At 32.7% G+C, this 16,607-nt stretch overlaps 1 protein-coding gene across 2 annotated transcripts in view; it reads left to right on the top strand.

The window, feature by feature from the left end:
• The window catches only part of TMPRSS15 (transmembrane serine protease 15), an 83,154-nt gene that overhangs the window by 11,622 nt on the left and 54,925 nt on the right, over positions 1 to 16,607 (top strand). For both annotated transcript variants that reach the window (XM_010722365.2, XM_010722371.2), the window contains exons 9-15: positions 4,885 to 4,993; positions 7,083 to 7,192; positions 8,652 to 8,789; positions 10,008 to 10,157; positions 12,635 to 12,737; positions 13,178 to 13,328; positions 14,081 to 14,222. In XM_010722365.2, the coding sequence (XP_010720667.2) occupies positions 4,885 to 4,993; positions 7,083 to 7,192; positions 8,652 to 8,789; positions 10,008 to 10,157; positions 12,635 to 12,737; positions 13,178 to 13,328; positions 14,081 to 14,222 (903 nt within the window). The remainder of the gene's footprint in view (positions 1 to 4,884; positions 4,994 to 7,082; positions 7,193 to 8,651; positions 8,790 to 10,007; positions 10,158 to 12,634; positions 12,738 to 13,177; positions 13,329 to 14,080; positions 14,223 to 16,607) is intronic.

The raw sequence follows: 16,607 nt of genomic DNA, 5'->3' as shown, positions 1-16,607 counted from the left end.
CAGAATTGACAGTGCTCCATTTAGCAGTGAATACTGTCAAATTCTACCAAGGAGTCTGTTACTGTGTACCAAAGTGCAGCTTTTTGATGGGGAGGTACATTTGCTAATGTCTATGTTTCTTTTCATAGTCTCAGCTCTAGTATTTTCTTGCAAAGAGAACTTTTTAATGTTCTGGGAAATGCTGGAGCAATTAGCACTCTGAGGTGTTTTTTAGAAAATATAATTTTGTACTAGAGGAGTCTGGAAAACTTATTTCAATTTTGTTGTGAAAACATATTTCTGAGCTCTCCTGGGTGATGAAGTCAGTCAAGCCTAAATATCAGAAATATATGAAATGCTGAACTCTGGTTTAAAAACAAAGAAGCAAACGAAAGATCAATATTTTTAATAATTTTTATACACTCATTGCAAGACTGTCTTTGAATGCTGCTGACATACTGACTCCTGTCAAAAGTGGAATCTTCTTCAGACCAAAGTGTTAACTGCAGACCTGCTTGTTACCTATACTTTTCCAACTGCAGCCAGCTGAGAAGGGAGATCTAGTCAAAACTTTGGGGAAACTATCCTTCAAAATATTTACAATATCCATTGAAACACATCAAAATCTCTATCTTAATAGCTGCATCCACAGCTTCATGATCAGATATGAGAAGGTCAGTCTACACTGGGGAAATCTGAAGATCCTAAAGTAGCTACTGCAGGGCTTGGGGCAGCACAACACCAAAGAGTTATTCATTTCTATTGTTTCACTGTTGTTCTGAGATGTGGGGTTTGGTTTTGATATTTTGGTGAGTTTTGTTTTTATTGCAGACACAGTTAAATAAAAAAGTGAAGGTCCTCATAGTTAATAATTAGCAATATATGTCTCATAAAAATCTTTTTTGCTTCTATGAATAATTAGATTCAAATTTATAAGTTTTACTTATATTTTATGAAAGTTATTACAACCCTACCTGTTATAGATGAGAATTTAATTGATACTCATACATTGATATTCATCCACTTGCACTCAAAGTTATGTATACATGATTCAGTAGTGTCCTGAAGGCTGCAATGTGGTTTAAGGTATGAACAGTGCTTGAGCAGAGTTTTTCACCTGAGGCCTCTTATGCGCAGAGCTTTTGGATATGGTTTGCATCTCTCCCTGACTCTCACATATAAATTGTGAGTGCCCTACTCCTTTTAATTGAACATATTATTTTTTTTTTTATCATAGCCACATTTCACCAGTCACTAACAAATATGTACAACTGATCTGAACATTTCAGAATATAAATACAATTTCAAATAGGCAGTAAATCATGAAAGGAATGAGTTGTACTTACGGCTCACTTTAGTGATCTGGATGGGTTGGTTCTATTCATTTTTACTGATGCCTGGCATTTCCAAGCAATTCATTCAGTTGCCATTAGATTGCAAGTTTCAGTTCATAGCCTTATAGAAATACAGTTCTGGCTGAAGGACAAACTGTTGCTCCATCATACTTATTTTATATGTTCAGTCTAAAAATTTTCCATCTAAAAAACCGAGTTTTGTAAATCTATATTTTTTAGATTTCTTAGCAGACTTTGCAAAACTAGTGGATCAAATAGCAATAAGTTATATGCACGTTTGAGATACCTGCCAATGTTTCTACCTCTTTGATATTTCATTTATTTTACATCCCTAGAGTAGCTTAATACAGTCGTATAAAAGCTAAAATTGTCTAGATTTTCAGAAATACTTCAGTATCTTACAATGGGATTTATAGCTGATATGAAATTCTTGTTATAAGTGCTCTTTCACACAATGGAGTTGCCACCCTTTAAACAACTCGGTTTGTTTTTCTATGGTGATTATTTTTGTCCAGTACTTCTGAGTTTATAGTACATTTGTAGTATTAAAATATAGGATATGCGTGGAATATTTAATAATCTTTTTGTGCATTAAACAGAATTCAGGAAAGTCTAACATTCTCAGAAAATGAACACCTTCATTTTTTGCTTTTATTGATGAAAATTATCTTGAAAGGTTTCTCTCTGGCTCTGCAGTGGAGTGCAGTAACAAAAGGCGATTGCAAAAGTACAGTTAGCAATTTCAGTGAAAGGGTTTCTAGAGAAATGCAAAAGTCTGAACAGCATCTATTAATAATAGCTTGCAATGATGAAAAGCAGCCATGTAACACATGAGTATAAGGAAAAGGAGATTGGAGCCTGTGCCCAGGAGCTGTTTCACTATGCAGACTCTCATCTCAATTATTGTATGTCTAGGCTAACATTTTGTGATTACCTACCTCACAACATTACTAGAGTACTGAGAGTGATCAATCATATGAAAGCCAGAAAGAAATATGCTGCCCTTGGCAGAGAAAGAGCCTGTCAAATGAAATTTGTGGACTTGATCTGACCAGTTCAGGGAGCTTCTCCATGGAATGCAAGGATAACAGGATTAAGCTTCTGAATACTCCCTGTATACCACATGAATAAACAAAAATGGACAGAGACATGTTGGGAAGCAGTGAAAGTAATGCCTATAAAAGATGTCTCCTGTCTCATTGGGAGGACAGCTGAGCTTCTCTGAGGGCTCCAGGAAAAAGTGCACTTGTTTGTTACTCTGCCAGTCTCTGCCATGCAATGTGGAAGTGCTAGGAGCATCATCAAGTTCATCCTGATGGCTTCCAGCCACCTTCCAGGTCATTCCTGAGGTATCAAGCATTTACTATTCCTAGACAGTGGAGAGCAACTTAAAAGCTTTTGCCTTTATCTCTTTGTCCTGTTTCAGGTTATTCAATATCTCTTAGAAGGGTAAGAAGAAACAGGAAAAGAAAACAAGAACAGCAAGTAATTGTTGAAAATAGCAAAATGTAGTCACTAATTTTATAAAAACAGTATGTTACAGGTTTTTATTATTATTACAGGTGCTAAAAAACCCTTTTTAGATCAGCATGTGTCTTGCTAGCCACTTGTTAACAGTACTACTGTTTTTCACACTTCACATCTCAGAGCTACGCACTTTTCTTCTTCTTACATTAATTTTACTGCTCTTACACTAATAATGGCATCAAGTAGGGAATTCTATATCACATTGTTTCTTACAACTTCATTTACTATCTTGCACTGCCTTTCCCTTTCTTCATTCATGGTATCTGTTATTTTTTCCAGTCCTTTCTTGTGTTCCTCATATCTGTTGGTTTCCATTTGGTGACTGCATGTAGAATTAAGTGTGTTGACACCTGAAATTCATCCCAAGAGTATAGCCAAAGTTTCATTCTGCTATAACTGAAAACTAAGCTAGTGGATGTTATATTTTTAAATGTCTCCATTAAAAATCTTTGTTAATGATTTCTTCTTTCCCTCTACTATTTCCGAATATTTTATAAATACTGACTTTGGAAAGATATCCATAGTATTTTCTCTGTCCATTAAAAAGTAAAAAAAAAAAAAAAAGTTGTAAATTTTAGCACATTAGTGAAGACAGGGAACATATGTATTCAAAGGGGCAGAAAAAGTCATTCTATGCCTGCTCCAAAACTTTAGTCTAAACTGATTAGAAGATTATATAGAATAGTAAATGTCTTTCAGAGATCTACTTTCTCCATGTATTTAAAACCATACATGGTCTGGCTTCCTCCCAAAGACCATGAGGACTGCAAAACGGAACATGCTAACAAGTTTCTAACCCAACTTATTCTTGACTCCTGTATTAGTGAAATTCATTCTACATGGTCTTTATTGACATAGTATGACTGAACCTTACAGAAACAAAGCCTGATTTTTATGTTGTTTGCAGTGCTAGTCAGAAAGAATTTTATACTTATCAAATGAACAGGCAAGGAGCACTGACTGATCATTTTATGCAATCATTTCCCAGAGGAGAACTACAGTCAATAAAATTTCCATTTAATTTTCAATATGATTGATTATTCATAATTTGAATAGCCATTATAAATAAGATTTCACTTCTGATGCTAATGAAAAACTATATCTAATTCTGGTTATCAGCCTCAAATTGATGAACTTCTCATTTACTTCTTCAGCTAATCATGTATTGTCCTGATTATAGCATTATTTGAAACTCTATGATGCTTTCCTAAAAAACTGAAGGAATACCATCCTCGGAATCTTTGCATCGTGTTCAATGAGATGCAGCAAAGGTTTCAACAGTGCTTCAGTGTCTTCAGAAATGAAATAACTCTACATGAATTAACATTTTTAGTGTTGCGGAAGCTTAAAAATATGATTTTTTTTAACTAATTGATTTTTAAACTGAGCATGCATAAAATGAAATTGCAACACCAAGAAAATAAAACTAATACAAATATTTTGAAAATTATTTCATAATGAAGGAGGTTTTTCTTAGACTTGATAGCTGACAGGATACAGAATATCCACTTAGCTCTTTGAGTAATTAGCAAAATGTAAGGTAAGGAACAGAGAGCGCACAAAAGTAGAGAAAGCAATGTCAACCATATCCCTTCTTGACATCATTAACATGATATCAGATTGTTTCTGATAATCCAGACACGTTTTCCTCATTTAAAATAGCAGTGGATAGGAAATACTAAGAGAAAATACACTTTAATAATGTAAAAAGTAAAATGAAAGACAGTTGAATTAATCAGATTTTTAATTAGACTGATTGATTTAGAGTAGTTTGAATTAGTTGCATTGTTTCTAATGTAAAATTAAATTGTCTATAATACTGTAGTATTTTGAGATTAAATAATCACAGGAATTCGAAATGGGAGTAGGATGGTAATGTGTTTTAGTTTATCTTTCCATTCTTGCTTACAAGGTATTTTCTAGGTAATAGTTGCAAACTAATATTTAAGGTCACTATCACTTTGACACTGCTTCCATTTTTCGAATGGCATTTTGACAAATGTTCTTCATTATATTTTTACAGCTGCGATTTGTGATGGAAAATTCATGCTGACTGATTCCTCTGGGTCTTTTCACTCTATGAATTATCCAAAACCGTATAATGCAAATATTGTTTGCCAGTGGATTATACTGTAAGCCATTTTCTGATGATTTTCTACTTAACATTTGTTCAATTATGAGGTGATACTGTTTCCTGTACATCAACACTCTGTCTTTATTTGTATTCTCAAATATCATGGCATGGAAAATATGAAATAGCATTTTCTCCTTTGTATTCACACAGTTTTTCTTTAAAAACTTGCATATCCCAAACACACTAATAATGACAGTTGTTCTGTATGATTTTGATAAATCTGGTGTGCTGCATGTATGTACAAGAATGTATTTGTAAGCTCATAATAAATCATACAATTCAAAATAATTGCAATACATATAGTAAATAGTAGCGTTTAATTACTAACTTAGTAAGACATCACTATTTTTAAAAAGCAGAGTTTTCAAGAATTCCCATCATTTAGGGGTACAAAGTTCAATTTGAAATTATTTGTATTTGAGGTCCTAATTCATTTAGAAATATTTTAAAATTACATGTATCACTGAATATCATCATAGCAGAACAAAAGTTCTCAGCAAAGTAGGTAAAATTTGTTCAATCAAGCATACACACCTATAGGGATGGACAGCTACTTGACTTTGACACTCTAGGTTCTCTTTATAGCCCAGGAAGAACAAAAAGATAGCTATAGTATGTGATAAATCTCATCCTAAAGTACACACCTAAAATAAGACAGATGATTAGAAGTTTGAAGCTTCTAAAATACACAGGATGATTGACAGTTCGAAAGTTACTGAATTGAGAGGCAGTGATTATAATGATGGCTTTATAATAACAACCATTCTTTGATTCTGAGAAGTATTAGTTTGGTAAAAAAAAGTTTCAAAACAGATTAAGGAAGTATTTTGAAAATTGAATAAGATTTGAAATTCTTCCTTCCAAAGGCTCCTTTGACATCTCTATTCTTTGAGTTCATTCAGCACTTACATCTTCACCTTTACACTTCTCGAAAAAGTCATCATTTTTCTTGTTTGATACATTCGCTCCTTCCATTCACCAATACTTATACCACAGAGATTTTAATATATAGTGTGTGTCTTAAGAAAAGCACAAGATTGTGTTGATTTTACAATTCCACCCCTCTAATTTTTCCATGAAGTAATTTCTTCTCCTTTCAAAAGTCAGAGCAGTATGTTCAATATTTCCTTAAAAGATTAGCTCCTCTTTAACTTTCAACAAAATATTTTACTGATTTAAAACAAATGATAATTGTTTACCAGTGGATAAACATAAAAAAAAAAAAACCATACTTCTCTACTAAGCAGTATTGATAAGTGCCAGCAGATTGCTAGTTAAAAAAAAAAAAAATACTTTATTGGCTCTCTCAATTCCCTCGATTCCAAAAACAACAAATGATGATATAAGTTGATTGTGATAGCATGATAGCACTGCTTTAGAATTTGTACTACCATAAATATATCTATTATAGGTTACTCAATGAATATAATTTCAGTAAAAACAAAATACAGCAATTTTTACACTTTTATTAAAATAAATGCTATTAAACTTACTGGGTGATTATTAGATTTGATAACATATTCTCAAACAATGTTTTTGAGATCCTCAAATCTTCATGTAAATTTAAAGAGGCATTTTAATAAGAGGCCTCATAATAAAAGAGGATTTACAAGAAGGATTTACATCTGTCTCTTTTGAAAGATTTTGATGTCCTGCTATTCATATTGATACCATCACACTACTTTTCTGACTTAGAGAATTCTGCCTGAGCAGCTAGATGCTATTTATCTAGTAGTATTGAATACACTAGTAGTGTATTCAAAAGTGATTTAGAATTAATGAACCACAGAGAAAAAATGACTGTCCAACTGAATATCATACTCTCAATTTTTAAAAGATTCAGTTCCTAAAATATTCTTGACTCTAGTGAGTTCAGGAATACCTCTACTTTTACAGAATGTCAATGCCCTATTACATCTGCAATTCTACAAACTAGGAGTTAGCCAAATAGCTAATGTTAATTAATCATCTTGGTTGACGTTATTTCTCTTGGTTTCTGAACTGAATGTTATTCAAGCATACAATGAATTTGTTACAGTATTTTTTTAAATGATCTTTTCTGGTTTATGTTTCTGTTTTCATCTTAGAGTGCCTCAAGGGTTATCCATTAAGGTGAACTTCACTTCTTTTGATACAGAACAGTTTATGGACAATTTAAATATTTTTGAAGGTATAGGACAAAACAAGACTTTAAGAGGTAAAGTTATTTTTCAGCTAATATTACTTTCCCATTAATTGAATTCACGTAGTAAAAGATTTTAAACTGAAAAAAAAATGCATGTGTATGTTTAAGTGAAAAAATGAATCTGTATAGAGTTTTCCTTTTAAAGTTGACCTCAATATACTCAACCATTCTTATGCAATGGACAGATATATGTTTGCCTAAGATGTAAGAAAACACAATTTTTTAAATGTCTTATCTGAGCAATGTAAATACCTTGACCATTGCCATGATCTTTAATATCATCCATAGTGACATTAAAATAAGTGATCTAAACTGAAGCTAATGGGGTGAGTACTTGGTACTCTGCAAATTATTATATGTGTGGCATTACTGACTCAGACCTGGAAATAGTGAAGATACTGAAGATAGATAACTAATTTCTCTCTATATTTTATTTTGAAAAACTAGGTTTCTGCCCATTTTTCACTAGACTCAGTTTATCCAGATGAATTCCATTATAGATGGAATACATGTACATGAAGATAAATATCTAGATCTGAAATCCGAAGTCAGAAAGATCTTTAATATGTATTCATATTTTTGGAAGCAGGGAGGGAATGAGACTGTAAAGCAGTGAAAGACGTGGAATACAGAATACAGAAACTCTACTCCTTCAGTACTGCTCTGAATATAAATCCACTTTGGGATTTAAATTTCTGTGAGAGAGATGGCTTCAGTAGTACTGTTAGAAGCAACCATTAATTTGCACATTTTTTAAGACTGCTGTGAGAGTGACTGGTAATAGTGCAGTGATGTAATAGTGCAGTGATGTAAAGATAAACTTAAAGATTGTCCTTGTTGGTTTTGTAAAACATAGCAGTTAAAAGGTACATCTCCAGTAGACATTTAAATAAATAAAATAATTTTACATTAATTTCAAAATTTCTCCTCGAATGTCTCTAAGCATATGTACTAATTATTAAACTGTGAGGGAAAGTATATATAACAAATATATATATTCAGTATTGTTATTACAGAGTTTCAGAGTGCATATCTGTACACTGAGAAAATCTGCAGCATAAGAAGCATGTATATGAAGATTTTAGATTTTAATATATGGATATTATATAAGAAAATAAAAGTATAATTACACTGTAATATAAACGATGATTCTCCACTAGCTGATGATATCCATATTGGCAAATATGTGAGATGAGAAAAGCACAATAATCATATTTATATAATTATATATTATATATATATAATTTATATAATTATTTATATTTATATAATTATTTATATAATTATATTAGCCAAATGACTAAATGGCTTCAGGATTTTGAAGGTCTTGTAGACAGGATCACAATTATTTATTATTATTTAAAATTCAAAAGAGCTTTTTTATATATTATTTATTATAACAGTGCTGGGGATTTCATTGTACATGCGATTTTTTTTTTTACTGACTAATTTACTCTCTGTTTGTTTTCAGCTTCTCTCTCAGGGTCTAATCCTGAGACAGTTCACATTTTTTCTCATGAGGTTACAGCCACGTTTACATCTGATTATTCTGAAAATTGCAATGGCTTTAATGCAACATACACTACTTTTAATGCAAGTGAACTAAAAAGTAAGTGTTCTTTTTCACTATTGTTGTTGTTGTGGTAGTCTACAATGCTTGATGAGACTATATGTTTCATTTTATAAAATGGAAATGGAAAGAGAAGCAGTATTTTCTAGCCTCAATCCTTTACCTTGGCCCACACTGAGAAATTTCATCTTTTTTTTACAGACCATATCATTGATTTCAAAATGACTGTCTACAGTCATACAGGCTGGATCTAGCAATAGGGAGTTGACTTACAGTGCTTGTGCTGTTAAAATAAAAGAATAAAACGATGGCAATATTTCCTTTAGATTCCTTTCAGCAAGTTTGTTCACTAACAAACACAGTATGATCCTTGCCGCTAATCATTACTTTGTTATCTCTAGGCAATACCTATTCTCCAGAGTTTCTCACGTCCTACCTCATTGCCACAAATAGCAGTTCCAAGTGGTAAAACAACCATTAAGGAAAATACTGCTTCAGTGAATAGATATTGAAAAAAATATATCCAGAAGTAACAAGTCTTCAGTGACAAAATGAAGCAACACAACTCATGCTCTGATGTACCTTAGCAGTTGTTAAAAAACTCAGATGCAGATTTTGCAAGTGAAGATTGCTTCAGCTGCTAAATTTTGAGCAGAAACGAATAGGGAATGTGACTAGAAAGGGGTATGCTGCAGAAGAAACATCCAAAGGGTCACGAAATTCTTGTCTTGTGGGCTAATTTGGAATTCAAGGCACCACGAAAAGACACAGGACAAATTGTGGGAAGAAAAGTGATGTCTCAGCAAATCTGTATGATCAAAGAAGGAGCAGAGAACAAAGAAAGGAACATTCGTGGTGCATGAAGTACAGCACTTATATATTGAGCTTATAGCTGGTGGCTCTGATAGGAAGCCCGTTCAGCTGGAGCAGCCTGAACTGTGGCTAAGAGGAGGGTTAGTCCTTAGGGTCTGCTATGCAGGTCTCCTTTCTTGTTCATCTATAACTTCTTGGCAAATGATCAGGAAAGAAGTTTGATAAAGGAGTGCAACCTTCAGGCCACCTTCAGCGACAATTCATTGTTGACAATAAAAAAATACACATTTCAATGAGTAATCATGTTTCTTAGAAGAGAGTCACCATAGCCTCCAATTTTCAAATGCATTTGAAAATTTAAACTTTGTCACTTACTCTTATGTAAATCTGAGAAAATATTTAATATATTTGTCATTTTTATTTACTAGAGGTTCTTATTAACAGATTTTGAGAGAGTCAGTTGCACTTTTGAAGACGGCTTTTGTTACTGGATACAAGATTTAGATGATGATTTAGACTGGGAAAGACATCAGGGCCCTACCTTTCCCTTTATGAGTGGTCCTGATTTTGATCATACATTTGGCAATGTGTCAGGTAAGGTCATATACAAATTGCCTTCAGATTAAAGGAAAAGCTTATTTTAGCTTTTGTTGAATAAGTCTAAGCTGTTTTCTTTAGAGAGGATGCAATTTTATTCTGCCATAAAAATGATTCAGAACTATCAGACAAAAAGGTTTATGCAACTCATTTTCATCTTGTGTAAGTATACCGAAACCAAAACTGGAAATAAATGGAATATATGAAGTGATTAAAGTATGAGGTATCGAGGATTTTTAACACTGTTCAGAGTCCAAGGAAGATATTTCTATTACACAATAGTGTTCTAGGTAAAAAGAAATTCCTTCTTTACCTTAAAGGAAAGAAAAATAAATATATTATTTTTTTTACCAAAACTACTTCTTTTTCACGTGTGTCTACATCATGACAGTCATAGAATAATTTTTATTTATAAATGTTGACCTCTGTGGTATATAGGTCTTCTGTTTTCCTAGTTACGATAACACACCAGACACACTAATTTTTAACACACATACGCACAATAAACTCCAGGAACATCTATAGCAAAATAACTTTATCAAAAGAGTGATGATATCATGTGTGGATTTTAATTACGGAGACAATATTGTTAGGAATCATAGTTTGAATGCATACCATGGGTGCTTTTTCAGAAATTGAATCCAGAAGTTCGAGTTCAACTCGAACAACTATTGTTTAAAAACAATATGTCTCACCTGATTGATCAGCCCAATTAAAAGTAGTTAATGTAATTTGGATTTCACGATGACCATATGTATGCTATGCAAGAGAAATAAATTATATAGTGACAAATAAATTATACAGTGACAAGTATCTGGAAAAATTGCAGATTACTCTGGCAAAAGTTACTCACAGGAAAAGAAAAATATAATTCAGCATGTTATTGTATAGAAATTATTCCTCTCTCTGAGTAAATGAACATTTTCTAAATAATTCACTGTTTTCCCACTCAACTCCTAGAGTACATATCAAATGAGTGAATGTAATTTTTACTTCCTGAAACAGTTGACAATGATTTCCAGCTGTCTTGAAAATGCTAACACATTCTAGATGTTTCTCTTTCACTTTCATAGGTCTAAGCTGATATATATAACGTTACTATATGTAATGTTACTTTTTTTTGAATGTTAATATTTCTGGTATTTCTATTTGAAATAAAAACATAAACTGTAGTGTTAATATCTAGATATTACGTAGACAGTGTACTTTTGTTTTGCTTCTCTATTTTTTTTGCTGGTAGCAGAAGAATTAAAACATACTTAACAAACCTCAAAACCAATCCATTGTAATACTTCTGACCTCCATTAGAAATTATTTATTTTGGTTAGATTATGCTTAAAGCTCATTTCACTTTTTGTTCACATCTGATTGTGTTACACAGCAGTATATTCATTAAAAAATGATATATGCAATGTAACGAATATTCTAACAGCAGAAGTGCTAATGGAAAACATCATTCATTACTGGACAAGTTTTCCTAAATTGAATCAGTATGCTCAGAAAATTGATGAAATAAAGACAGAGGGCTGTCATTTTGGCTATATAAAGACATTTTCTAAATAAGAATTCCACACTTATTTTCTAAATCTGGATATCATTTATCTTTTGATATATGATTTTCTAAAGCAACTCAGAAATTTACTGATATTTCACACTATTTTTGTGTGTGTGTGCACTTAAATCTTCTAGCTAATCTGGAGGTATAAATAACAATGTGGTATAATGTACATTAATTGTAATTATTTTTAAATTCTAGGAATTCTATAGGAATTAGCTAAATATGCAGATAGAGAGAATAAAATCTGAAACTACAGCCAAGATTTCAATAAGGCAAAAGTCTTATCTTAGGACTTTATTTCTGTTCACTTTTTCACTTTTCTGTGATAAAACACAATGCTTCTGTACCCTGGCCTCATATTATATTTCCATATTGCAGCAGGAAGTTCAAATTCCCAGCTGCAAAGAATAAATTCAGAAAGGTTAAAAAAAATAATCTCCAAATAAGATATCTTTCTCTTTTATGATGTTTCCTCATGCCACGCAGTGTTCACGTAGTCACTCCCTCACTCCTCAACACACACCTCATATCTCACACTATTATGTACATAAAAACTATGGCACATTGGGAAATTCTGTAAAGCCACAGTGCCAAACAGGATGGCATCTTTATAAACTAAGCAGAAATAGATTAATACCTGACTTTACTGAAGAAAATGCAGATCTCCCACAGAGTTTAGAAAGGTTAGTTTCTCATTTCATGTTTAGTTCTGAGGACCCTCCATGAAGCTTAAAAGCTCATTTTAACGTTGACTCTTCACTTCTACTGTGTCAGGAATATTTCTATCCATTAGAAATATTTGTGCTTGATATTATTAATACTATTTTTAAACAGGAAAAGAAAAAAAAAAAACACCTTGCTCTCATTTGAAAAATGAAAGTTCTGTATTGTCTAAAATGTGCTCATTATATTGCAGGATTCTATATTTCAACACCCACAGGACTTGGAGTTGAAGGAGGAAGAGTTCAAATTCAAAGTTTGCCTTTGATCTCTTCAGATCCATCTTGTCTAAGTTTTTGGTAGTGTTATGTAACCTTTGTATATTACATGTAGATCCTATACATATCGTTCATTTAAGAATAAAAGCAAATAATTACTTTCATATATATTAGTTCAAGTCAGTGTAATAGCCTCTCTACTTCTATGACCAATCTTAACTTCTGAAACTTTTACTCCATTATAGGTTTGAGTCTTGCAATTAGCTTTGATGTATTCTCTTTTTCACCCCATACCCAGCATTTATTTCTACACAGAAATATTAAGAATCCCTGAAATGTTTTTGTCACAAAGCTTAACTAAGTATCCACAGATAATGTAAGCAAAAAAAAAAAAAAAAAACGAGGTAAAACTTTCAGTTTTAATCATGAAAAATAAAACTCTTAACATTAAAAAGTTAGATATTACTCCACAAAGTTTCATTTTGCTCTAAAAATAGAAAACTTTGCTTTTACTCCTCTAGGTATTACATGTACAGTCCTAACATTTACCGTTTATGCGTTAGCATAAGAAGTGAAAATGGTCTGGAAAAGGTAATTTTCCAGAAAGAAGGAAACTATGGAAAAAACTGGATTTATGGACAAGTAACTTTAAATGAAACATCTGATTTTAAGGTTTGTTTAACATTTAGACTTTTATTTATTTAGTTTTGTTTAACTGATATCAATTTTGTTCCAAATGAACCCAGTGATCCACAGCTCCAAATTTATTCTATAGGTTTTTTTGATGGCTTATCTTGCTATAGTAGATTTTATCAATGCAAAAACACTATCAGAAAGATGCATTCACTGTCTGAGGAAATGACTATGTCTGTGACCTGGCTGCATCACATTTCTAGCAAATGTGTGTTCTGGGACCTCGAGAACAGTTACAGAACTTTACTTATATATACTATATACCTATACCATATACATTAAAGACATCAAAATGTCTTTTGCACAAATGCCTTGACAGCAGGATTTCTTTAAATACATATATAGTAAAACACAGTAATGAACATCAGATAAATTGCAGGTTTTTTATGTAGATAAGCCATTAGATCATAAGGTTTGGACTGGTAAGTGATACAGAATGTTGTGTATCAAAAATTACATTAATTTGTATGTAAATTATGGAATCGTTTCAAATTATGTTCATCACTTATATAAAGTTCCTGAATTCCTTAGAATGATCCATTCTGTTTGCATGGTAGGCGTTTGTGTTGCTGGGAATCGTATCTCACCTCTGATACCCACATCTGAGTGTAGCACCAGCTCAGATTATAATGGAAATGAAATGCCAGAAAGATAAAATGTGTTTCATTCGGTTAAATTATAAATATACACACACACACACATTTATATATATCTTTTCCAATGAATTTCAGGTTATATTTGATGCCTTTACAAGGATTGCTCCAAGTGAGATTGCCTTGGATGATATTAGCCTGACAGAGGGAAAGTGTAATGAAAGCAATTATGTAGAGCCAACTGCATTTCCAATTACCACTACTACTGCTTCAGTTCCCAGTAAGTAAACACTACTGATGATTATCAGTTCTCTCCTGTATTTGTGCTTCAGTGATTCAAAATTTGCAATAAACCCACCCCAATTTACAAAATTCTCCAACATTATAAAATTAACTTCAAAATAGTTGTTAGGAATCAGGCTTGCTGCTCATGACTCCATTCACAGCAATAGAACTGATAGGTTCACATCTTAAGCTATCAGTACATTATCTTCCAAAACTTGAGGAGTGAAAGACAAGTTGTGGTGGTTTCACCTTGGTGACTTGCTAAACTGCACCAAACTGCTGTTTCGCTCCCCTTCAAAAGAGCAGAGAAAGCCACATCTTGGTCACAAGGAAACCACATCTTGGCAAGCTGTGCCTCAGTGCATGTAGTATTTGTTCAGAAGGAAAGATGTGTTCATAACAAGAGTCCCACAACCCCTTTTCCAGTTTTTGTTACTGAGTATGGCACCAGCAGAATGGAATATATTTTTGGTTAGTTTACCTCAGCTGCCCTTGAAATTTTCCCTCCCCAGCTCTTGCTGACTGCCAGCTTACTGGTTTTGAAGGGAGATGGAGATAGCCTTTATGATTGCCAGCACAGCTCAGCAATAGCCAAAATATTGGTGCAATATCAACTCTGTTCTAGCTACAAGTGCAGAACACAACACTGTATGGGCTGTTTTGGAAAAAATTAACTCCATCCCAGCCAGACTCAGTACATTAGTAAAGAATTTAGTATTTATTTCTCAAATCTTTAACTAGTAAACTTCCAGTACAACAGTAAAGTGGAGAGAACAAAGAAAGATGAGGATAGTAACTTCTGTATTTGAAATTATAAATGATTAATAGCGAGAAAAGAGTTTGCAAAGTCACATCATGATATCTCCGTAGGTCTCAACAGCATATGTTCACTAAGCTCTGAGAACACACGCACAATGAAAAATCTAGTGCTTAAGGGAAGTGAAAGAATAATAGTGCCAGAACAATTTAAAAATGATCTATATGACTGTTTAATACCCAAAATGGGAGTATTTATCTGGAACAAGGCTCACAGTGAATGAGATCTTCCAATTTGCATTTGGGCATGTTGTTATTCATTCTAGATACCATTACATTAAAAAGGAAAAACAGAGCAGTATTTGGTTTGTAAAAAATCTTAATAGGAAAACAGAAAAGACAAAGTGAGGAGTTCTGATGGCAGGAAAAAACAACAACACAACAATCAAAGGGTTTTGTCTGCCTGATCTATTGAGTGATTTCAATATTTGCATAAATAACAAATATGCCAGATGAATTCCTGACTTTATCAGTCTTCACAGAATCACTGAATCATAGAATCACAAGGTTGGAAAGGACCCATAAGATCATCTAGTCCAACCATCCTTGTTTTTTATTACCACTAAGCTACTAAACCAAATCTTATAACACCTTATTCAGATGCCTCTTGAACATTATCTTGCTTTGCTAAATCTTCTCCCTGTGAGGAATAGCTGCTGGCTCTAGTAACAATGGATGGAGTATTTTCCCTGCTATGAGGAATTTCATTTCAACTCACATAACTGTCTTCTTGGCCTCCCTTCTGAATCTTGCAAACTGGAGGAGGGTTGATTTTACTTGTATATTTTCTCCACATCAACTGAAAGTTAATGAAATAGAAGGAATTATGTTTCTACATATATTAATCCAGCTTACTTTAGACACACCACATTGTGGAGTCTTTTAAAGGAAAACAGAGATTTAAGATTCCACATAAATTAAAATTTCAAGGAGCCAGTTAGAAGAATCTCACTGAGAAAAAATATCTAAAAATACCTATAGGCATCATTTAAGTCTAGAAAATGCACATAAAAAAAATGAAGAATAATTCCATATGATGTAAACAGTTCCACATACATTCAAAAACTGACACAAATATATTCAAAATACATTCAATACCACATACAAATGTGAAAAGTGGTTGTGGCAAAATAAAATATTTAATGAGGCTTTGTAACATAATGTGGACATGAACTTCATTGGGGAAAATAAAGAGTTCCAGATCCATTTTCAGAAGGCTTGAAATCATTAAATCAGAAAATATGTTCAGAACTGCCTCCTGTTATATTTACTGTCCCTTACAAGGCACAGTTAGTTGCTCCCTTCAAAGCATACAGCTAATAGAAGTCTAAAATTAAAATGACAGAAAAAGACTATTTGCACTATATTTATATTGATGCTCTATGTACTAATATTGTGATCCTATCAAATCTATCATCTCTAAATCTAGTGCATCAGAACAGGGAAGGAACCAATTCTTCCAAATTGAGAGCAAAATTAAATTTTAGAACACTGTCAAGAAAAAGGGACATAAAGTCCAACAAGACGTCTCTGTTAGCAAAATAAAATGTTATTAACACTAGTA

Source organism: Meleagris gallopavo, chromosome 1, assembly GCF_000146605.3.
Source record: "Meleagris gallopavo isolate NT-WF06-2002-E0010 breed Aviagen turkey brand Nicholas breeding stock chromosome 1, Turkey_5.1, whole genome shotgun sequence".
NCBI lineage: Eukaryota > Metazoa > Chordata > Aves > Galliformes > Phasianidae > Meleagris > Meleagris gallopavo.
The sequence above is the reverse complement of the archived record's forward strand: the minus strand, read 5'-3'. Positions and strand labels throughout refer to the sequence as shown.